At 34.4% G+C, this 25,533-nt stretch overlaps 1 protein-coding gene across 1 annotated transcript in view; it reads left to right on the top strand.

The window, feature by feature from the left end:
• LOC115436237 (doublecortin domain-containing protein 2-like) overlaps positions 1-25,533 on the top strand; it is a 63,576-nt gene that overhangs the window by 15,138 nt on the left and 22,905 nt on the right. The window contains exons 3-7 of the mRNA XM_030159034.1: positions 8,388-8,464; positions 8,634-8,768; positions 11,219-11,368; positions 14,689-14,743; positions 18,443-18,626. Coding sequence (XP_030014894.1) covers positions 8,388-8,464; positions 8,634-8,768; positions 11,219-11,368; positions 14,689-14,743; positions 18,443-18,626 — 601 coding nt within the window. The remainder of the gene's footprint in view (positions 1-8,387; positions 8,465-8,633; positions 8,769-11,218; positions 11,369-14,688; positions 14,744-18,442; positions 18,627-25,533) is intronic.

The following is a 25,533-nucleotide window of genomic DNA, read 5'->3' on the forward strand; positions in this document are numbered from 1 at the left end:
AATTTACAATATTTTGAGGCAGGGATTGAAAGACAGTGTATGACCAATTAGTTTATTGAAAGTCATGAGAATTTATTTGCCACAAGAAAATTGACATAATAGAAAATGTTTTTATTCTATGTGTCCTCCTTCTTTCTCAATAACTGCCTTCACACGCTTCCTGAAACTTGCGCAAGTGTTCCTCAAATATTCGGGTGACAACTTCTCCCATTCTTCTTTAATAGTATCTTCCAGACTTTCTTATAATAGTTTTGCTCATAGTCATTCTCTTCTTTCCATTATAAACAGTCTTTATGGACACTCCAAGTATTTTTGAAATCTCTTTTGGTGTGACGAGTGCATTCAGCAAATCACACACTCTTTGACGTTTGCTTTCCTGATTACTCATATGGGCAAAAGTTTCTGAAAAGGTATGGATAATAGTGTTAGGTATGATTATGACATCAATATATGTTTGGTTTCAAAACAATGGACGTAGTGCCTGCTGAGAAAAAACAACTAAATGTTCATTGTAAATTTTGCTTCCCCACCCTGTACCATTTGCGCTACACCCAAAAAAAACCACCTCTTGCCAGCACAAAAACTTCTAATTGAAAAATGAGTTTTGGCGAAATTGTCGTTTTTCCGTTAGGTCAATTTTTATGCGCAATTTGAGGGTCAGTGGAAAAGCAACTATAGTTTCTGCAATTAGAAAAATACCAACAGTTTCTGAAACCTGAGATATTGCGCTGTTTAAGCTTTATTGGGTCATTACAGTAATTTAACTCATGCCTGGAGAAGAAGGTGTTTTAGCAGTATTATAACTTACAGTAAAGTGTCAATAACTGCTAGATTTGGAAAGATCTGGACAAAAAAGTGCTTTGGAAAAATGGGCAAATGGACTCACTCAAAAATAAGTCAAATAAGTAAGTAATAATAATAATAAGTCAAAATAAGAAGTAAAGGTTTAAGGTTTAAAGGGTTAACTGTTGTTTCATAGTGCTGAACCACTGTAACATGATAATCTCCCAAACAGAGCATCAGCAGTTGCCCTCTGTGTTCCTCATTTGGTCTTATCACCTCTTTAGGCAGAAGCTTATTCATCACAGATAACCTGGAGGGTTGTGCTTGTTGCTGCTGCTGTGATTACCTGTTGAGCATAAAAAGAACCAATTTAGTTTACAAGGACCCTGCTTCACCCTCACTGCCCTACTTCACCTGCTGATTTTGCAGATTAATGATGAGAACCCTTAACTGACTGGTAAATTTTGTTTGGCTTTTTTTTTTTTTTTTCCACTCATTACTTTTCAATAAAACCAGAGCATTGTGTGAGAATGCTGCTGTAGATGTGCCAGTTTTGACCTTTTAACAGTAGCTCCTATGAGATCGGCCTCCTGGTGCAACTCAATGCCTCCTTTTTTTTCTCATACTGAACAAAATTATTTTATAGCAGTTGCTACATCATCCTGGTCTCGGCATTACCCCGCCCCCCCAAATGGGAGGCAAGGGGTGTTGTTTTTGGTTCGGTTTGTTTGTTTGTTAACACTCTAGCATCAAAACTACTGGTTGAATTCATACCAAATTAAGTTTATAGACTGTAAGTGACCCAGAATAGATTTGATTAAATTTAGGGAAAAATAGGTCAAAGTTCCAATTTTTTATGAATTTTTAAAATCTTTTTTTTTTCCCTCAATTTACTTACAATGGGCGAAATTTCACATCTGTAGCAGCAAAACTGTTGGTTGAATTCATACCAAATTGGGTTTATAGATTGCCAGTGACTCAACATAGATGTTGTTACATTTTGGGAAAACTAGGTCAAAGTTACAATTTTTCATACATTTTTTTAATTCTTTTTTTTTTTTCCCATTTACTTATAATGGGCAAAATTTCAAATGTCTGTAGTAGCAAAACTAGTGGTTGAATTCATACCAAATTGAGTTTATAGATTGCAAGTGACCCAAAATAGATTTGATTACATTTTGGGAAAAATTGGTCAAAGTTCAAATTTTTTATGAATTTTTTAAATCTTTTTTTCTCCCATTTACTTATAGTGGGCGAAATTTCAGATGTCTATAAAAGCATAAATTTTGTTTCAATTTACTTCAAACTTGTCACATATACAGAGGCAATTAATATGCTGACATCAACACATGCATAACATGATGACATCAGCTGGATCGATGCCAAAATAAGCTATAATACATGCGAGGGGCGGGGTTTGTTGTGCCTGGCACCACTTGTTTTGCCATATTACGTAGTGGATATGTGCCTGCGAGGATCAATTTGATATAATGTTCAACTTGAGCAAATTAGTCTGATTTCAAAGGAGTATTTCAACAAGATAAACAGGAGTAAAACAAGGAAAAAAAATCCACACAATATTATTGTTTGAGCAACATTTCTCTTCCAGGGCAACATAAGGAGAAGCCATCTTAAATACCCAAAATCCCTTGGTGCTACTGGTCATGTGATCAACTGTCTTTCAAGTATATATATAATTTACAAAAAGAACGATTTAGAGAAAAGTAATTACTATTTATATAACGTACACAAAGTATGTTTTTAGGAAACAAAGTCCTTGCATGCAATATTATAAGTATGCACACGAAAAATATACATGAAAAGTATATATGCACACGAGATAAGGAGGATAGACGCAGTAATAAGTGAGGAATCAGGCTGCATATTGTTGTAAATATTAAATATATACACCATTTTTACACCATTTTTAGTATAATGAGAGGCCTAAAAGACACCACACAATCTAAGGCATGTGCCACATTGAAAATTTAATCAAATTTTGAAAAAAAAAAATAGGTGTATAGAGCTGCCTCTTGGACGTAATAATTTTTCTACATTGTTGAGAGTTTCAAAATATTACTGACAGCGTTGTGATGTTGTAGATGCAGTGTTTTACACATACACTAGTGTCCATAAAGTTAGAAGAAAATTTTTTTTTTTTACCTCTTCTCATGAAGTTATTGTGATAATGTGATTTATTCTTAATAGATAAAGTGTAACTGGGAGTCAGTATGTAATCACTGGACCAGGTCAAAGGTGATTACGGATGTGTATAAATAGGAATAAAAAGAGAGGAGGGGGGGGGGGGGGGGGGGATAAATGCAACTTTATGGCCAACAGTGGTTTGATTTGGTATTGATTTGTTTTGTCTAGATGCACATTACATACAATAACATAACAAAAAATAAAAATAAATAGGAGGATAGGTTAAAACCCTAAAAAAAAAAATCAATCATAACACCGGGTTACAAAAAAATGTTTTTTGCAAGTTGTCTAGGTTTTTTCAGCTGAATTGGCACCATTTTGCACCGCTAAATCCAAAAATGACATCTGTTTTTCTCAATCAGGTCAGGTTTTTTTTTGCTAATTTGATTTTGAAAATTTTGATCTTCTCACAAAATTGATTCCATTTTTGTGACTTTATCCATTGATTTTTTTATATAGTTCTCACCCAAAATAGGTTTTAAGAGAAAAAAAATCCTTTTCTAACAGGATTCCTGTTAGGTCCAATGGTGTATTCACTGCAGATGTAGCAGAATACGTCAGGCTTATTTTTGCAAGATCTTCTAGTTGAAGCCATTTCATTCACCTGTAATATTAAAAAAAACATTAATCATAAATTGGCAAAAGTAAAATCTTCAGAAGTCTTTTATTGCAAGAAATATGAAAGAATTTTGTATCATATGATGTGAAAATGCCCATAAATGTAAGCAAAAATGTTAAAAAGCCAATATGTAGCATAGTTCAGAAAGTTGACCTGATTGAGCAAAATTAATGTGATTTTTGGATTCAGCACACCAAAATTATCCTAAATCAGCTCAAAAAACTTAAACAATAAATTTGTTGTTGACCAGTGTAATAAAATGCAGCTAAATTAGATGTGATCTTATACTCACAAGCTGAGATACAATACAAGGATAAATATATAAAATGCAATAAATGGTCACTAATTAGAATCATTTCAGGTGTTTTTTTTTTGTTTTTTGTTTTTTAAAGAAAGAAAAGAATAATGATGATAGTACTGAGTGGCATAGATTGTTCCAAATGGATGATCTTTGATATTTCAGTGATTATTGAAATCTGACACTATGAAACATGCATTCACCAACATTTGACTGTACAAACACATGTCTACACAAAAAATGATATAGTTGTATAGAATTATAGTAAAGTTTATAATTAAAAAAAAAAAAAAAAAAAAAAAAGCATTAAAATAAGGTAAAATTTGGTGATGGATTTCCAAAAGCAACACATGTATATCATCAATAATAAAAACCTCAGACGTTGCATTTAGTATCTTGGTTTGAAGAGTCCTCAGTTTTCTGCATTAAATATCTTCATTTCACATGTAGAACTAGAGGCACTCGGAGAGCGCAGACCTCCACCAAGGCTGATCAGTGGGCCCCCCCGCCCCCGATCACCACCAAAATTTAATAATTTCTTCCTTATCCCATTTCCAACAAACCCTGAAAATTTCATCCAAATCTGTCCATAACTTTTTGAGTTATGTTGCACACTAACAGACAGACAGACAAACAAACAAACAAACCCTGGCAAAAACATAACCTCCTTGGCGGAGGTAATTAACGGACAGAGCTGTTGACAGAATAGCATTTAGTCGACCCCACAAGTGAAAAAGATCAGCTGCTGATGAAAACGTAGTGTGTGTCAATGGAAACACGAATCTAGTGTTTAACAGACAAATGGCCCAGCTCACATGTTCCTGTGTGTTTCCAGCTCAGATCAGTTACAGACCATGTGGTTTATGCACACTCTGTGGTTTGTAAACACAAGATGCTAAAGCAAGGACATTAGTGAGCGTTTCATATATATATATATATATTTTATATATATATATATATATATATATATATATATATATATATATATATATATATATATATATATATATATATATATATATATAAAAAGTTATAAAAAAGTAAACATTTAACAATTTAACATTTTAAATTTGTAAATGAATGGGTTGGTAGAGCTGGTAAAGCGGCTCGTCCAGTAACCAAAGGGTTGGTGGTTCGAATCCTGGCTCCGACTGTCCATATGTTAAAGTGTCCACTGAATGTTAAACTACTCCCAGTTGGACCTGGTGGATTTGGAAAGTGCTTTGGACACCATGAAGGTGGAGAAAATGTACTAAATAAGTGCAGTCCATTTACCATTTAAATCCAGTGTTAAATCTACATGTTTAAAATGTTAAATCTACATGTTACTCCTTAAATACGTTTACAGTTGGATGTATTTTTTACAGTATTGTTCTGGAAACCACAGCTGCCAGTTTTTTTCCGTAAAAACAACAGTTTTTTTTTTTTTTTTTTTACAGTGAGGCAGTGGTGTTTGATGACCTTATGTTCCACTTTTGTTGAGGTTCATTTTAGCAGGTTTTTTTTTTGTTTTGTTTTTTTTTGGCTCCTTCTGGTCTTGACATCTCTGTTGCCAGAGTGCACAGAAAGACCCCAGAGGACTTTTAATACCTCTCCTCTCTTTCTCTCACAGGATCCAAATCTCAGTCTTAGTGTCACGTTGGGTTACCAGGTGTTATGGGACAGGACCTGCAGAGCTCATTCTTTGCAACCTTCCACCCTCATAGGATTACTGAGTCCTCATTCTTTTGCTGTCATAGAGATGACATAGATTCTTTCAGGGTGCATAATACCTCTTTCTATTAGCCTGTAGGGGTGACGCTTTTGATGTCACTAAATCTTGTTTTTCTGTTTGGAACTACTGAGATAGGTCACAGCAATGACAGTAAAATAACACCAAAAAAACATGTTTATATATTTTAAATTATCTTGTATGTTGTTATATTACATTAATAAGCAATAAATAACTCATAAATTAACCCATAAAGACCTAGTGCTACTTCTGTGGCACTTCCTAAATTAATTTCTCTCTCTGTTTTAACCTTTCAGAAGTCATTTATCCCCATTTATTATAATATTATCTTTTGTAATTTTGCATTTTTTCCAGTTATAATCAGGTATTTTCCTGTATTTAACTCACTGATCATGTAGATCAGGGGTCTCAAACTCATTTTAGTTCAGGGACCAGTAAAATAATAACAGAGAAAAAAGTAAAATTATATTATGATCAGGTTTACATCTACAAAGTTCCTGGAAAACTCTGAATAACATGAACAACTTGAATTGTCTTGAGAAAAAAAAGTGCAATTTTAACAATATTATGCCTCAGTTTATCAGTTCATTATTTATTCATTACAGTCGCACAAAACATTTAGTAACAGGCAGAATATTGGTAAAATTGCATTTACTTTTCTTAAGACATTTCTGTTCATTCATATTTATTCAGGTTTTTGTAAAAGCATAGTTTGATAATGTCAACATTTTCACATAATTTTACTTTTTTACACCAAAAAAACAAAGAGAAAATCTGGGGTAGTCATTATTTATTAATTATTATGATAATATTTTACTGGTTCTGACCCACTTGAAATCTAATTAGACTATGTGTCTGTATGTGGAACCTGAAATAAAATGATTTTAACACCATTGACTGTTAATATCTTCAGTGTAATTTTTGCATTTCACAAATTTCATCCTGCGGGCCGGATTGGACCCTTTGGCGGACCAGATTTGGCCCCCGGGCTGCATGTTTGACACCTGTGATGTAGATGTTCATTAAAGCTCAGAGTAAATTCAAAGGTTATTTTATAAAAACAGAGAAAACTGTAGAAAAAGTGACTTTTTTCAACAAATCTATCAATAACTGAACATAAACCAAGTGTCTCCATCCACTGTCATGATGACAGTGAAACTCTGAAACACTGTATTTTACCAAAATTATTGAATGTATTGATAAGATTAGTGGTTGAAAAGTTCTTAAACAGTTTGGATCAGTAGATGCATTTGGTCACCAGTGGCTGTTTATATCTTTGAGGGTTAAAAGCCCAGAGACGGACTGGCCTTGAAATGGATCTAAGGCTATAAATGCTGTGGTCTGTGGTAATAATATTCGCTACAGTAGCTCCTCAAACAACAACTGCAAAATATCCTTCTGCAGAACAACATTCAGACAGTCAGCTTTCTCCTGTTAGAGCTTTAAACTCTGGAACTTACTGCCACTTGAAATAAAAAATCCATTTCTGAGTTTAAAATGTTCACCACCAGAACTAACAAAACTGTACCATTTGTAAAGAGTTTGTATTATGTGTAGATGAATGAATGTTTTATATGTATACTATATAAATGCACTGATGGAAATATGAACGATTTAATTGTGTTTTTATATCGAACATTGGTTTTTTTATTATTTATACATATACATATATATATATATATATATATATATATATATATATATATATATATATATATAGTAATGTACTGTAGTGCTATAGAAAAGCCCAACCAGGGACAGGAGTTGAAAATTAGCACTGGCTATAAACTATATGCATCACATCAGCTACAAGCCTGTTACTATGTCTGACTGCATCGTCCCTGTCAGATAGATAGATAGATAGATACTCACATGTCCCTATACTAGGGATGTAACGATTACCGGTATAACTATAAACTGCGGTAAAATTCCCAACAGTTCGTATTACCGTTTAAATTCTAATTATCATGTTAACTGTGTTTGATTACCGCACTTTTAGGGAAGAAAACGCCTATGGAAAGATTTGCTTTTATGTCAAATATCTGAGTATAGTTTTAATTTATTACAATTTTAATTTTCTATACCTAATATTTGGAACCAATATTCACTTTTAAAGTCTTTGGAAAGGTTCGTTAAGCATCTTTGTTTTATTTATGCAATAAAGTATATACATTTTTCAAATTGGATTTTATATTTTTTTGGTGTTTTTTGTCCTTCTGTGTTGATACAGTAGGTTAAAGTGAAAAAATAATAGACAGATGATATAAATGAAGTTTTGCTGATGAAAAACAGATTCCAAACATGGGTATAGTAAACATTTGTTTATATAGTATATAAAGGCAAAATCAAAAGGACTGAAAAACGGACAAAATAGGCTCAGACCACTAAGGGTTAATATTTGAATGTTTCTGCAACAGAAGGTACATTGTGCCAATTATTTAATTTTATTTTATTTTATTTTGTTTGTTTTTTCAAAATACAACTTGGTTAAATTATTTCAGTGTATGTATTAGTACTTTTTGAACATTTTGAGCACAATTTCAACAATACTGCGATAACCGTGATAATTTTGGTCACAATAACCATGATATGAAATTTTCATATCGTTACATCCCTACCCTATATAAATTAGCACTTAAGAAGAAAAAAAAAGTTCAACACAGTGAATCTGCCCTTTATCATGTTCCTAAATGAACAGTGTTGCAACATCTGCATGTTTGTCATATGCCGCCTCTGACAATCTTTTCCAGGTTAAACCACTTCCACAAAACAGAATCATTGTATCAGCACGATTCCTGAAACCCATCAAGGAACCATGTCCAATATTGTGAGTTTTCACTGTTTTATTTTTTTTTGTTTTTCAGTTGTATTTTTATACCACAGTCAAAATCTTCATGCACTATTCTACACTTAGATTTTTACAGTAATACGAGAAACTTTCCAAGAACTTGTTGCTTCTACGCTGTTTGTCATTAATATTTTTTTCTCCTGCATAGTGTGGTCGCTAATGGTGATGTCTTGAACCCTGCAATGAGGCTGCTGATCCACCAGAGGATGCTGGGACAGTTTGAAAGGATTCTGGAGATGATAACAGAGAAGATGGGGTTGAGAGTCCTGGGGGGTGTGCGGAGGTACCGTAAAAAACTGCTTCAGTCTTTTGCCTTGTCACACATAATAGAAACACTCTACATCAGGGGTGTCAAACATATGGCTCTCAGGCCAAAACCGGCACACCAAAGCTTCCAATCTGGACCAGAGGATGAATTTGTGAAGTGGGTGCTTCTATGAAACTGGGTTTATTTTAGTATTTGGCACTTTTGGCGCTTTTTAGACCCAATAATAAAAGAGAAATTTAGACATATTTACCCCAATGATTTAATTCAATCCAACTTTATTTGCACTTTAAAACAACTGTAGTGGACCAAAGTGCTGTACAGAAGAATAAATAAAACAGATTAAAAAAAAAAAAACAACATAAAAAGCTGTACGATTTAAAAACAACAAAAAATAAGAACAATAACCAACACCAAATAAAACAACAGAATAAAAATAATACATTCAAACATCTCACATGGTTTCAAAAGCCAAGGAGAAAAAAAAAAACAGATCTCAGATAAATGCAAAAAAGAAAAAAAAAAAAAACTCTTGCTCTGAGCCATCCAAAATTAATGAATTTTTAATAAAATATTGGGGTCAAAAATAGGACCAAAATTGGGACAGGAAAAGCTACTTAGGCGTCAGTGCATTTGATCTGGAACACATCACTTGAAATGGTCTTATATACCACTATAAATAAAGACACTGTGTTTAATTTGTCAATCCTAGTTGTTTTTCTAATCCAGACATGTGGGTTTTTCATGAATCTCATTCTCATTCCAGGTTTTGTGTGTAATCCATCATGTCCACTGGTGTTACATGTGGAACCTGCCCATTTAAACATAAATAAATTGTGAGTGATTTTGCAACAGCGGTCATTTTTGTTAAAAAAAAAACTCTACCTTGAATAATGACCTCAATTCCCAAAATGTACCTGTGAGAGAATAACAAGATATTCTAAAAAAAATTGTAGCATGTAATTTCCGTGTCCTTTTTATTGAGTTACATGCAGATTTTTGTAGAAAAAAAAATAAAAATAAAAATAAATAATAATAATAATAGTAATAATAATAAAAATAAACTTTATTTGTATAGCACCTTTCATACAGAAATTGTAGCCAAAAGTGCTTCACATTGATTGAAAAAATACAATATTAAAATACATTAAGATTTGATTATACATCAAGAAATAAAATGAAATTTGAGAGAAATACAATAAAATAAAAATAAAAATAAAAACAGGGCACATTAAAATATTTGATTATGCATAGAATTTTTGAAGTGCAAGAAATAAGATGAAATTTGAAATACAATAAAATAAAAAATAAAAACAAAAATACAATAAAATAAAATAAAAATAAAAACAGCGCACATTCCTGGTTCCTGAATTGTGACCCCATTTTTATCTCCTTTCAAAGGCTAATGAGAATAAAAATGTTTTTAATTTGGTTTTAAATATATTCAGTGAACTGGCTTCTCTAATGTCTTTTGGAATTGTATTCCATAACTTTGGTGCATAGTTAGTAAAGGCTGCGTCCCCCATTTTCTTTGTAATATTCTGGGAGTCGCTAGTAACCCTGCGTTTGATGACCTCAGTGTTCTAGTTTGTACCTAATTGATCATTTAGTTTGCAATGTAACTTGGTCCGGTTCCATTTAGAGCTTTATACGTGAGGAGTAGTATCTTAAAATCAATTCTGTAGGTTACCGGTAGCCAGTGCAGGGAAACCAACACTGGAGTAATGTGCTCTCTCTTCTTGGTTTTGGTTAATAACCTAGCTGCAGAGTTCTGAATCAGCTGAAGTCTGTCTGTGGTGCTTTTTGGGAGACCTATAATAATATAAAAATGTATTTTATCTGAAAAATTGTTCTCGTTTATCTCAGTAAAAATTAAAATAAACTCAAAGTGCTTCCAAACTTGCTTCATAACATTAGTCTACATCTGGTTTAAATTTTTAGCCCCCATGTCCAGTTTTGCACCAGTTTCATAGAAGCACCCAAGTGCAAAAATTACACTGAAGATGTTAACAGTCAAGGGTATTGAACTCATTTTAGTTCCAAACTAAAACAAAAATGAACAATATTAAGCTTGTTACTTCATGTTTTGTGCCTTTATAGATCCAGTCTGTAATGCACATGTATGAATGAGAAGTTGAGTTTTTTTTTTATTGATATTGCACTTATTTTTCAGGAGAAATTTCAGGTTTTTCAGGTTATTCCCATTTTTTTTTTGTGATGTTAGTTTATAAATGTAAAAAAAATCATTATTTCATTTTACTTTTTTCACTAAAACAAAGAGAAAAAAAATGAGTGGTCATTATTTATAGGTTATTATGCTGTTATTTGACTGGTTTGAGCTCATATTGGGCTGTATGTGTCTCCTGAACTAAAATGAGTTCGCCATTCCTGCTCTAATGTGTCAGCAAATGTCATGAGTGGCCATGCAGTCATTAAAACAATGGGGTTTGTGTTTTTGTGCTCGTCAGTCTCTTCACCTACGAGGGGCAGCACATAACTGATGGGAACCTGCTGGAAAGCGGTCAGCTCTATGTGGCAGTGGGAAGAGAAAAGTTTAAGAAGCTGCCTTACAGTGACCTACTTTTCACCAAACCCAGAGGGATGAGAAGGGTTAATGGGTAGGCACCGACACCTATTTATATTTCCATTTTTATTTTTTCACTTGTTTATCTAAACTCTGGAATGGCACAAACTTCTACCCAGGTCTGCAGTTGGCATGTGAGTGTATTTTAGTATCATAATTTGTTGAAATTTAAAAAATGCAATGCAGGATCGTTCTTGCAGGTTGTTGAGTTTATGTTTATATGAGCTGCTGGGTGGCAACTAATTACTCCTTCAGGACCGGTATCTCCTCTTAAATCTCCTCAGCTATTTCCCACAGCTCCTACTTAATTTTAAAGGTGGAAAACTAAGTCGTAAGAATTGAAGTCTTCTCACGTATTTCACGCTCTAAAAAAATAAGTAACATCCTGAAGAAAATGTACAGGGTGGGGAAGCCAAATTTACAATGAACATTTAGTTGTTTTTTCTCAGCAGGCACTACGTCAATTGTTTTGAAACCAAACATATATTGATGTCATAATCATACCTAACACTATTATCCATACCTTTTCAGAAACTTTTGCCCATATGAGTAATCAGGAAAGCAAACGTCAAAGAGTGTGTGATTTGCTGAATGCACTCGTCACACCAAAGGAGATTTCAAAAATAGTTGGAGTGTCCATAAAGACTGTTTATAATGGAAAGAAGAGAATGACTATGAGCAAAACTATTACGAGAAAGTCTGGAAGATACTATTAAAGAAGAATGGGAGAAGTTGTCACCCCAATATTTGAGGAACACTTGCGCAAGTTTCAGGAAGCGTGTGAAGGCAGTTATTGAGAAAGAAGGAGGACACATAGAATAAAAACATTTTCTATTATGTACATTTTCTTGTGGCAAATAAATTCTCATGACTTTCAATAAACTAATTGGTCATACACTGTCTTTCAATCCCTGCCTCAAAATATTATAAATTTTGCTTCCCCACCCTGTATAGTAATTTAGACATAACAATTCACTACACTGTAAGCCCGTATAAGTAGAGTTTATTAAAAAAAAATTTGAGGCAAGAGATTGCACTTAAATGATCTGAGTAATGATCGACTAATCAATTGGTTTAAGTAGGTGCAACTTTAATGCTAAAAGTATTGAACTTAAACTATTAAGTAGAAAACACTGAAAGACAAGTTATTTGTATTTTAAATCTGTTGTAAATTCAACCCCACTATCCAAACTCATTTTAGGTTACACTGACTATTCTTCTTCATTACAGCGAGATTAAGTTATCATTGATTCATCAACTTTCTTTAGGATAATCTGACTCAAAATTCCTAAACAAATAATTAATGAGATTATTCAATCAAATGTATTTTAACATGTATAAATGGTGGTTTCATGGCAGTTGCCAGTGTAGGAAGTGCTATAAATGTGATGAAACACTGAGATTTTCATTGTACATTGATGATAATAGATGAACAGTAAAGCCATTGTTCTTCCTCTGGCTCTGACTCATGGTGCAGCTCTACAAAAATACAAAAACAAACACAAAAAGGCCAATAAACACTACCATACACACATTAAATCCAAATTAACACTACCACCACAACCCCGCTGAACCCCTGCACAGAAAAATAACACATTTTCAACAACATGCCCAATACCCACAATGCAATGTGAAGATGAAAAGGTGTGGTCATGACTAAAACTTAGTGATTTAATTCCATTTAGCTTAAACTTTTTCGTACTTTCAACTATGTCTACAAATTAGTAGAATATACTTAACATTTTATAGTAACATCATAAAACTTAAATCCTTTAAGTGCATTGTAATTAAAGCATTTTAGTAAATACAAATTCCGGGTTTACAGTGTATTCTTATTCTTTTTTTATTCTTTATTGAGGATCCCCATTAGCCAGTGCACAAATGCCAGGCTAGTCTTCCTGGGGTCCTCTAAAAAATAAAAAGGTTCAGGATGCAAAATCACACAGATCCAGGCACAATAAATACAACGATCCAGTTATAGTAAAAAGAAAGGAGAGGAGGAGAAAAAAAAAGAGAAAAAGAAAAAAAAAAGCAATCAACTATGACATGTATTAAACCAATACATATTACACTTCTACTTTTATCAGACAGTTTTTAGATACTGTACAGATGGGAAACTATAATGTTGTAGATGTGAATATATAATAAATCCATGACTTCACATTTTCTTTAACCTTTTGATGCATGAGTTATTAGAACCTTAGTCAAGATGTTTTTCTTGAATATTTTTATTCTTCTTTAGGCATGAAAAAAAAAACAATGTGACTGACATTTTTTTAACAAACCTATTTTTTATGTAGTTACAAAAATGTCCACTCAGCTGAACAATATACGTTTAATTTTTGAAGCCAAGAAACATGTATTTAACCCTTTCATGCATGAATTATGAGAACCTTAATCAAGATTTTTTTTTCATGAGTGTTTTTATTCCTCTTTGGTTGTTTTTTTTTTCATGCCTAAACAATGCGGTTGAAATTTTTTTTTTTTTTTTTTTTTTTTTTTTTTTAAATCAACCTGTTTTTCATGGAGTTACAAAAATGTCCACTCGGCTACACCATGAATTTTATTCTTGAAGCAAAGAAACATGTATTTAAAACCCAATATCATAAAGCGATATGAAAACAGTGACATGAAACCATGTTTAATGCAGCTAATCTGATGTTTTCTCACATTTGAACATATTCTAATACTAGTTATTACTCACTTCATGGAGATAATATGCAAAAAATAAATATTAACAATTGATTTCCACTCAAGAACCAATCAAGAACAGCAAAGTTACAATAATGGTATGAATTGCAGTTTATGAGATGATGCATAAGTGTCCACTGTGTTGGTTGATATGGAACTAAAACAATTAAACTGAATATATAAGAGAACAACTGTAGAGTAACAGTCCACTGTAGAGACCACTATGCATGAAAGGGTTAAAACACAATATCATAAAGTGATAAACTGTGAAAACTATGAAATTAAAAAAAAAAAAATAAATAAAGAAGCTAATCTGATGTTTCCTCACATTTTATCATAATCTAATACTAGTTATTATTCAGTTCATGGAGATAATATGCAAAAAAAAAATGTTTAAGAAAACTGTTAATTCCAGTCTAATAACATCTACCAATTGATTTACACTCAAATATGTTGGTGTAGATCAGGTTTATCAAGAACAGCAAAGTTACAGTAATGGTATGAATTGCAGTGCATGAGATTATGCATAAGCGTCCCCTGGGTTGGTAAACAAAACCCATGAATATACAAGAGAACAGCTGTAGAATTGCTGTCTGCTGTAGAGACCACTATGCATGAAAGGGTTAATGTGTGTTGTAAATAACATGATTTTTATGTTCACAGGATGAAAGCATATTCTCTGCCGCCTATCTACAGATTGTCGAAGCAAAATGGAAATGTAAGAGTGCATATATTTTGGTTGTTTATTTCAATCAATCACATTTTATTCATGTATATTTTGCGCCAAATTATAACAAAAGATATCTCATGACACTTTACAGATAGAGCTGGTCGAACTAGACTTTCAATTTTAAAAATATTCATATATACTTTACTATTTTCTTATGAATATTTGAGTTAATTTTGACATTTTATAATCCTCAGTTACACTGGTCTACAAGGAAAATGCTTCCAGAATAAAAGTAATGAAATTTTACCACATGAGAGTCACCGATAAAGAAAAATCAAGTCAAAAATGCTGGTTGGCTGAACTTTCCAAGATACAGCCTTGGGTCAAAATGTGAAATTTAAGAATTAACGAGAGAATGGGTTTGACTCGAAAGGAATATTTGTCTCAGAGCTACAAGATCTACTTCAAAACACTGTCTGCACATTAGAATACATTCACTTTACAGGTTCTATTTAGTGGAAGATTTATAAAACTATTATATAAATGTACATAAACCAATATATATGTGTAATAACACTTAATCATATACCTTGAAAACATCAGCAAACCGGCACTTCTGTCATTTATTTTCCAATTAATCTTATTAAAATATGCAACATTTAGCACATTTAATGTCTGAAGCAAGTCATTTCTAAAAAATTGTAGACCAGTGATATTGACGATAAGAACTGTGACATTGTCCTAAGTTACATACAGCAACATGCATATTTAGTATGACTCCATAATGTATGTTTAGAGCAAAATTGTCAACAGAAGATAGTGTAGCACAGAAAGTGTTTGAGAATGTTTGTTGTAAGAAAGAAAAGACAAGCTTTGATCTGGTCTTGGATTCTGTTAGAGCAGGGGTAGGCAACCTGAGGCTCCGGGGCCACATTTGGCTCTTGGGCCCTTTTCTAGTGGCTCCATGTGGCTTTGACAAAAAATACATGGAAATGAATAACACTCTTTTTTTTTTTTTCTTTTTAAACACATTTTGCTATTATTGTCGGAACCATAAAGTCAATCTGATGTTATGCAGCTGTAAAAATGTAGACTATACTCCAAATGAATCTAAAAATAGAAGCAGTAAGAGTAGTAATGGTACTTTTTAGAGTACTTTTTATTTGATGAAACTGACTGTATTCATCTGTATTCTCCATAGCAAAGAAAGCATTCACATACCAGTAAATTTTTGCTGCACAACACAATAATGGCATTCTCTTTAGTGTAGTTCTGTAATTTTTTGTAGTTCTGTAAATGCATCAAAACTTTGATTTATTCTCAACATATTCTATGCAAAACAAACATGCACTTCCCCATCATTTAGAATACAAATGTTGTATTGGTCAGATAAGTATTTCTTTGAGAGAAATTGACGGTTTTCCAGATGTTTATAGTATTTAGTATATGTAGTATTTAGTATTAGAATGTTTAACCCTTGCCTTGACATGCCTTGAATTGTGATGTGTCTTCTGTTTAAAAGTTAAACTGGGACCAAAATGTTTATTTTAGCGGATTATACTGCATTATATTTATTTTTCCTTGTGGTGGCTCCATGAAAATGTTGAGATACACTATATTGCCAAAAGTATTGGCTCACCCATCCAAATAATCAGAATCAGATGTTCCAATCACTTCCATGGCCACAGGTGCATAAAATCAAGCACCTAGGCATGCAGACTGCTTTTACAAACATTTGTGAAAGAATGGGTCGCTCTCAGGAGCTCAGTGAATTCCAGCGTGGAACTGTGATAGGATGCCACCTGTGCAACAAATCCAGTCGTGAAATTTCCTCACTCCTAAATATTCCACAGTCAACTGTCAGCTGTATTATAAGAAAGTGGAAGTGTTTGGGAACGACAGCAACTCAGCCATGAAGTGGTAGGCCACGTAAACTGACGGAGCGGGGTCAGCGGATGCTGAGGCACATAGTGCGCAGAGGTCGCCAACTTTCTGCAGAGTCAGTCACTACAGACCTCCAAACTTCATGTGGCCTTCAGATTAGCTCCAGAACAGTGCGCAGAGAGCTTCATGGAATGGGTTTCCATGGCCGAGCAGCTGCATCCAAGCCATACATCACCAAGTGCAATGCAAAGCGCCGGATGCAGTGGTGTAAAGCACGCCGCCACTGGACTCTAGAGCAGTGGAGGCACCTTCTCTGGAGTGACCAATCGCGCTTCTCCATCTGGCAATCTGATGGACGGGTCTGGGTTTGGCGGTCGCCAGGAGAACGATACTTGTCAGACCGCATTGTGCCAAGTGTAAAGTTTGGTGGAGGGGGGATTATGATGTGGGGTTGTTTTTCAGGAGCTGGGCTTGGCCCCTTAGTTCCAGTGAAAGGAACTGGGAATGCTTCAGCATACCAAGACATTTTGGACAATTCCATGCTCCCAACTTTGTGGGAACAGTTTGGAGCTGGCCCCTTCCTCTTCCGACATGACTGTGCACCAGTGCACAAAGCAAGGTCCATAAAGACATGGATGACAGAATCTGGTGTGGATGAACTGGACTGGCCTGCACAGAGTCCTGACCTCAACCCCATAGAACACCTTTGGGATGAATTAGAGCGGAGACTGAGAGCCAGGCCTTCTGTCCAACATCAGTGTGTGACGTCACAAATGCACTTCTGGAAGAATGGTCAAAAATTCCCATGAACACACTCCTAAACCTTGTGGACAGCCTTCCCAGAAGAACTGAAGCTGTTAGAGCTGCAAAGGGTGGACCCACGTCATATTGAACCCCATAGACTAGGAATGGGATGGCACTGAAATTCATATGAGTCAAGGCAGGGGAGCAAATACTTTTGGCAATATAGTGTATGTTTATTGTTGAGAGAAAGCAGATTTCAAGATGTTTACATTGCACTTACTTTAACTCTCTTGTTGAATTCTGAGGTGCCAAGGGGATTTCTGTTTAAAATTCATATCTGATTCTATCAGATTATGTTTGGGTTTTGTCTGTGGGCTTTTTCTGACGATTCACTACATTTGTGTTGGCAAAAAGTGTTCTTAAATAAATACTGGATACTTTGGAAATGGTTTCTTATTTATTTTTTGTGAAAATGGAGGACACTTCCCTCTCTTTCTAATGTAGTGGATCAATTTTAGATTATACTGATGCTAATGTGTTTTGTTTTCATATCATCATATGCAAGTGAGTGGCCTTGACAAGAGGCTATAGTGGTGCACTTGTAGTTCTACTAGCATTTACTCATTTGTACATCAAAATGCATTTGATGATAGTTAGATATTGAAGTATGGGGTATATTTACATATATTCCTGGAACTTATTCTGTATTTTGCCAGATTATAGGGATCCTGGGGTTGTGATGATGGGGCCCTTGAATATTGTTGCCCAGGGTACAATGAAGTGTTAATCTGGCCCTGATGCAAACTAATCCTAAAGAGCTTCTTAAACAGTCACCACTATGAGGTAAAACATATAGGGTTATGTTTTGGCTCAAGACAATTTTGTTTTTCTATTTCTATTTCTGTTCTAAAATGGCTCTTCAGGTAGTAAAGGTTGCCAACCCATGCGTTAGAGAAAGCTCCAGATAGACAGAAAAGAAAAAAAAAAAATTCTACTCAACTGTGTAGTACCAGTGACATGTTATACCATATGTTTATGTTTACACGCTGTCTACACATGTACTGTTGTTCATTTTTAATGTATGGTTCTCATTAACTGAACTAGCCTTCCATTAAACAGGGGAAGTCCATGGTTCAGTCCACTGATAGTACAGACAGAGACTCCAAAGCCTCCCCTCCGGCCCACAATGGCAACAGCAAGGAACACCTATCCTCCATCGTCCGGGAGATCTCCCAGGCCAGGCTTATTTCCCTCAGGAAGAGGAGGAGCGGACAAAGCATGTCACTGGGCGTCAATGATAATGGTAAGGCAGACACTGATGAAACAGACCTGGGAGTTACCTGACGCATGTTGACTCAGACAGTTATAAAACTTTTGTCCATCAACTTTTCACACAGCCCCGTGTGCATACGAAGATGTGGGTTAAAGGTCATCATGCATTTGTTTTGTATGAGCTCATGAACCCTGACATGCAGTTACTTACCCACGGGATGACTCACATGTACAGGGTGGGGAAGCAAAATTTACAATATTTTGAGGCAGGGATTGAAAGACAGTGTATGACCAATGAGTTTATTGAAAGTCATGAGAATTTATTTGCCACAAGAAAATTGACATAATAGAAAATGTTTTTATTCTATGTGTCCTCCTTCTTTCTCAATAACTGCCTTCACACGCTTCCTGAAACTTGCGCAAGTGTTCCTCAAATATTCGGATGACAACTTCTCCTATTCTTCTTTAATAGTATCTTCCAGACTTTCTCGTAATAGTTTTGCTCATAGTCATTCTCTTCTTTCCATTCTAAACAGTCTTTATGGACACTCCAACTATTTTTGAAATCTCCTTTGGTGTGACGAGTGCATTCAGCAAATCACACACTCTTTGACGTTTGCTTTCCTGATTACTCATATGAGCAAAAGTTTCTGAAAAGGTATGGATAATAGTGTTAGGTATGATTATGACATCAATATATGTTTGGTTTCAAAACATGTGACGTAGTGCCTGCTGAGAAAAAAACAACTAAATGTTCATTGTAAATTTGGCTTCCCCACCCTGTATCACCCTCCATTCAGTTAATTTCCTCTAACTATTGACCTACATTACTCCATATTCAATATACAGCTGCAACATTAGTGTGAAAAACTCCGGGAGTGTATGTTTGTGTTGCATGTGAAGCCATAAAAAGATAAGTGCCTTCCACATTCTCAAAGGCGCTACATTACCACTGTGCTCTAATGCACGTCTGGCTCATGAAATGTAGTGACACGTAATAAAAACATTGTGTGGTTACAGTTATATTTGAAGATAAACACGTACATGATGTAATATCCTTTGTAATCTTATGCAACCTGCTGTGTTTTTAAGTGTCCACTGAGTGGCACTGTTGCTCTGTAAGAAATACTGACAGTCACTCCAGAATGATGACATTAATGGCTATTAGAAGAAACACATTACGTCACCTTCTGAGCTTATGATTAGTCCTTTTTAATGTCCTGCAGAACCTGCATACCTAGACCTAGACTTCATTTTGTGCTCACTGGCACAAAGAAGTCTGTTCATCATTAAGATGTTTTAATACCACGGGACTATAAGAGGTTTTTCATGCAGGCAGAAGTATTATCTGATGTGCTATAAAACAACGTGAGTGAGAAATCAGATAAAATATGATTCCCTGCGATGTTTTAAGCTTTACAGTAAAAGAGGATTTTGATTTTCTCCAGACCGCTGTTGACCTTATAGCAGCTCGTTCTGCGGTTTGAACCACATTACGTCATCTCGCCGCTCATGATAGATGTTGCCTGTTTTCTCCTCTGGCAGGAGAGTTGACAGCAGAAGCCCAAAGGAGCGTGGAGAATTGTGTCTGTGGTTCAGGGGAGCTGGCATTTTGCATCAAAAGAGAAGGATAAGGAACGTATGTGTGTGTGTGACTTTGTGTGCGTGTATGTTTATTTGAGACCTGTAATGTCACCCTCAAAATCCTCAGTACATCAGACTGTGTGGCATGTTGTATAACAAGTCTAGAAAACTATGTTGCATTATTAGTCCCCTTGGGTGACATTGACCAAAGATTGTATTAACAGACAGACAGCTCGGAAAACAAGATCAGGCATAAGACAAGATAGTTTAAATGGCTTAGAAATCATATCACATTATCGTGCAGCCTTCATTGTTTGACCTACAAAGTCTTTGGTCAAATCAAGTTTACATGAATTTCTATTTTTGTTCATTTATTTTGTGTCTAGTGTGAAGACATGCAGCTTATTTTTAGAGTCTGCCTCTGTCCATGGTGCTGAATAGACTTCCTATAAAACAGGGGTGTCAAATTCATTTTAGTTCAGGGGTCAGATTCGGCTAAATTTGATCTGAAATGGGCCGAACCAGTAAAATAATAACATAATAATATATATATAATGTCAACTCCAAATTTTTCTCTGTTTTAGAGCAAAATAAAAAAAATAATTTACAATTTGAGCAGGTTTACATCTACAAACTATCCTTTCAAAAGATGTGAATAACATGAACAAACTGAAAAAATAAGAGTCAGCTGAACAATATTATGCCTCAGTTTATTATTTCCACATGTACATTATAACTTACAGATCACAGTGGATCTACAAATACACAAAACATTGAGTAACAAGCAGAATATTGTTAAAATTGTATTTGCTTCTCTTAAGACATTTTAGGTTATTCGCGTTTTTTTTGCAAAATTATACTTTGTTTTAGTGTAAATACATGAAAATATTTACATTTACAAAGAGAAACATTTGGAGTTGTCATTATTTATATGTTATTTTGATAGTATTTTACTGGTCTGACCCACTTGAGATTGAATTGGTCTGAATGTGGAACCTGAACTAAAAGGACTGTTAACCCTTTCATGCATGAATTATGAGAACTGTAGTTCATATTTTTTTCTTGAGTGTTTTTGTTCCGCTTTAGGCATTAAAAAAACGATGCAATTGATTTTTTTAAATTTTTTTATTTATTTATTTTTTATGAACCTATTTTTCGTGGAGTCACAAAAATGTCCACTCAGCTGGATACCACACATTTAATTTTTGAAGCAAAGAAACATGTATTTAAAAGTCATCATCAGAAAGTGATATACTGTGTGAAAATTATAAAATAAAAAAAGTTTTAATGCAGCTAATCTAATGTTTTCTCACATTTTTATCATACTCAAATACTAGTTGTTACTTATTTCATGGAGCTAAAATCCTCCTGAGACCCAGGAATTTGACAGTTTTCGCTTTTTTACATTAAAAACTGTCTTGACTGGAAACTACATAATGCAACACCTTTTTCAGATACATTTTTAAAATTATTTTTATTTATTGATTTATCTTTTTTTTTTTTTTTTTAATGGAATGTCCTTTGCAATGGGCAGTATTTTTTTTAAGTTAAACTGTCAAACTTTTTCTCAGGAGGATATGCCAAAAAAAAACAACAAAAAAACACTTTTTGTTTCAGAAAACTGTTAATTACAGTCTAATAACAAATAGCAATTAATTTACACTAAACCATGTTAATGCAGATCAGGTTTATCAAAAGCAGCAAAGTTACAATAATTGTAGGAATGTCATTGTTTGAGATGATGCGTAAGTGTCCACTGTGTTGGCTGATATGGAACTAAAACAACAAAACCCATGAATATACAAGAGAACAGCTGTGGAATAACTGTCCACTGGAGTGACCACTGTGCATGAAAGGGTTAATATCTTAGTGTAATTTTTGCATTTGACAAATCCCAAGGGCCAGACTTGACCCTTTGGTGGGCCAGATTTGTCCCCTGGGCCACATGTTTGACACCTGTGCTATAAAATGTAGTAGGCTGTGGTAATCAAAAGGCATCATTTCATTCATTTTTTCTCCCTAGAAGCAAACAAAGCTTGTAATTTCAGATTTCCATGTGGCTTCTCATAATCAAGCAAATGTTGAAATGATGATTGCCCATCAGGTTAAATTAGACGTTTAGTGGCGTGGTCATATTTGTCCAGTTTTCCTCCCTCATAGGAATGCAGTGCAGATATCACCTTTGTTTGATGATTCACAACACAGAGATCTGTTTGGTGTTATTTTCCCTTTGGGAAATCCTGCCCTGGCTGGGTATGAGGTAAACACATCCCACTCCGGTGCCAAAAGGAACACCGCCAAAAAAGTTGGCTGACTGGCAGAGGCTATGGAAAGAACACAGCATGAAACCCACACTTCAGATCTCTGGTGTGCAGGAACACTGGAACAACAACAAAAGATTATTATAAAGGTGTCATGTTATTATAATTGTATTTGTGAGCGAGGGATGGGGAGAGAGATGTGCAGACAGAAAGGGAGGGAGGGAGACAAACAAGCAGATGAGTGAGGTGAAAAGAGAAGACAAAAGACAAATGAGACTGAGTGACCCCGTAACTGGAGATCGTTCTGTCTCTCTTTCTCTGGTCTCTCTGTTCTGTGCTGACTCTGTTGTGACAGGGAGGTTTTTTTGTGTGTGTGTGTGTGTGTGTGTGTGTGTGTGTGTGTGTGTGTGTGTGTGTGTGTGTGTGTGTCAATACAGCAGTCCCCCATTATTCACTGTCTATCAGCTGCTGGGAACCAGACTGAGGATAACTCCAGCAGTTTCTGTCTGGTATCTTGTAAAGCTTCTGGCTTTTCTGCTTCATTAGAGTGAACACAGTGGTGAGTGACAGCAAAGACAAGGGGAGGCAGTGCGACAATTCATGCAGCAAAGGTCACAGAATGAAACTGAACTCACTACATAACAAAGACATTTGGCTTAAAGAAGTTAAACAACAAGACACTTGGCTTGCTGTACCTAACAGACAGCAGTTATGCTTCAGAATAGTCCTTCAAAACACATTTATATTCCACTTGTATAGACACAATTAGCATTTGTTGCCCCGGAATGAATTTGGATGTTTATCAGTAAGTACTTTTGTGCCCAGTTGCCCTTAATAACCACCTTCGAAAAAAAGGAGAAAAGATGGGGCATTGTAAAAAGAGCAGGAAAAAAATTAAATGAGAAGATGAATAGGAGCTGGAAAGGAGAGGAAAAGAGGTTGAGGCAGAAGAAAAAAATAAAAGACAAGGTTACAGAAAAGGAATAAAAGGTTGAGCTGATGATGGAAGAACAGTACAAAAACGGAGAAGAAAAGGAAAACGAGTACAGGTGGAATCAAGTAGTGAATATAATGAACAACCCAAGAAGCATAATGTGGAAAAAAAAAAAGGTAGCTAGATATTAAAAGGTAGGGGGTTGGTGGGGTTTGGGTAATTGCCTTTCATTTGGATAATCTCGCCATTTAGAGTCATCAAAGCAGAATTTTACTTGCCTTTGCCCCTTGCTGGGACCAAATTGCTGCTCTGGAAATCAGCGAAAGAGCCTTTGCTTCAACAAGGAGATGGACATAAAGGTATGGAAAAGGAGAAAGGACAAGTAGAAGTGGGTCTTTTGAAGGAGATGCTAGAATGTACTGATTACCTGGACTACTTAGACTTACTCCTATACATGTATTAATGACAGGGCGATCTACTGTAGGCAAGAATATGTTTTTAAATTGATGCCCTATTCTGGTCTTTTCTGGTCATTTCTATCTGTCAAAATGAGAAATACCTTTAGATAATGGTAAGCACTTAATCAAGAAGTCCAACATTTGTGTATCATATGACAGATACTTCAATAACCATGTTAGGGTGAGGTAAGTTTTAGCACAGCTCTTGATATGACAAAAATAAAAGATTCCCGATGTCGTATGAGATGAGAAAACAAATTTTTGCAGAATTCTAGCAAGAAACAAAGGTCTGAATAATGCCTGAATTATATCACATCATATTTATGTGTATTTCAGGCAACATGTTTGATCTTTTGTGTTGTAAATGCAGTGTTTGCAGGCATGCTGTGTAGAAAGTGGTAGCTATAATATACTGTAATTATCTTGTATTCGAATATAAGAACGTCTATTGCATGGCCACCTTCCAAAATAGTCATTTTTTCAGGTCTTTCGAGAAACACAAAAAACATAACCAGAAATTCAGTATTTGATGATTTAGATCAGGGGCTCCCAAAGTGGGGTACCCGTCCCCCCAGGGTTAAAAATACATAAAATAAGTTATCATGTACCGAATACTTAATAAATAATGAGAATTAATGCTGAAATATAAAATACAATTAATACATTCACATAATAGTTTTATTGTCGATCATCTTGTTTAAGCTTTGGTAACATTTTAAGAACATTTAATGAATGAATGATTAAAGTTTATTTTGGTTTGTACAGTAGTCATTGCACTCAGTACAATAATTACAATGAACACAAAAACCAAAAAAGGAATAGGCTATAAGCAAAAACTAAATTTTGTGTCTGTCCTTTTCACCTGATCCACTGCTTCAATGTTACATGTTACTTAAATGTTATTAAATGTGTTCATCAAGCATTCTCATTTTAACAAAAAAAAAAACAAAAACATATCTACCATCTCAACTTAATATTCCTGAATGATTTTATACTGAAGACGTTTTTTTTTTTACTTTATCAAAGAAGTGAACAACTTCAATTCATCATTATATTTTATATTAATCAAAATGAGTTTATGTGAGTAGCTAAGTAATACTTTTTTTTTGTTATTGAAAGGTTCATTTATTCATTAATGACCTATTTATTTATTTATTTTTATCAATGAAAGAGGGCAGTTTTCAGTTTATATTTTGCACACATTTTATATATATATATATTACAGTTAAATATATGTTGTTTGTTTACAAAGTTTTGAAAATATAAACAGACACTTTTGGTACGGGAACAAATTTTGCCATTTTTTTTCGAGAGTTGGGGGTACTTGGCTAAAAAAGTATATGTCAGACAGGGCGTACTCCACTGTAAAAAGTTTGAGAACCACTGATTTAGACAAAAAAAAAAAAGTTTAGGAAGGTGATGTTACTTCTTAAAAGTGGTATCAATGAGAGTGAACAGACATTTTTCAATAGTGTGAGTTTGGGTAAAATGACCTTTAGATCTACACTACAAACAAAAAGTTAAGGATATTTTTAATTTTTGGGCTATTTTTTTCAGTTGGGATTCTTGCACTGCGCTTTTTTACTTTTTTGTGTGTGAATTGAATTGAAACACATTTTTTAATGACCAGACATAATTTTATTTAAAAATGGCAAAAATGACAAAAAAAAAAGAAAATAAATAAATATCCTTAACTTTTTG

The sequence above is a fragment of the Sphaeramia orbicularis genome, chromosome 16 (assembly GCF_902148855.1).
Source record: "Sphaeramia orbicularis chromosome 16, fSphaOr1.1, whole genome shotgun sequence".
In the NCBI taxonomy this organism is placed as follows: domain Eukaryota; kingdom Metazoa; phylum Chordata; class Actinopteri; order Kurtiformes; family Apogonidae; genus Sphaeramia; species Sphaeramia orbicularis.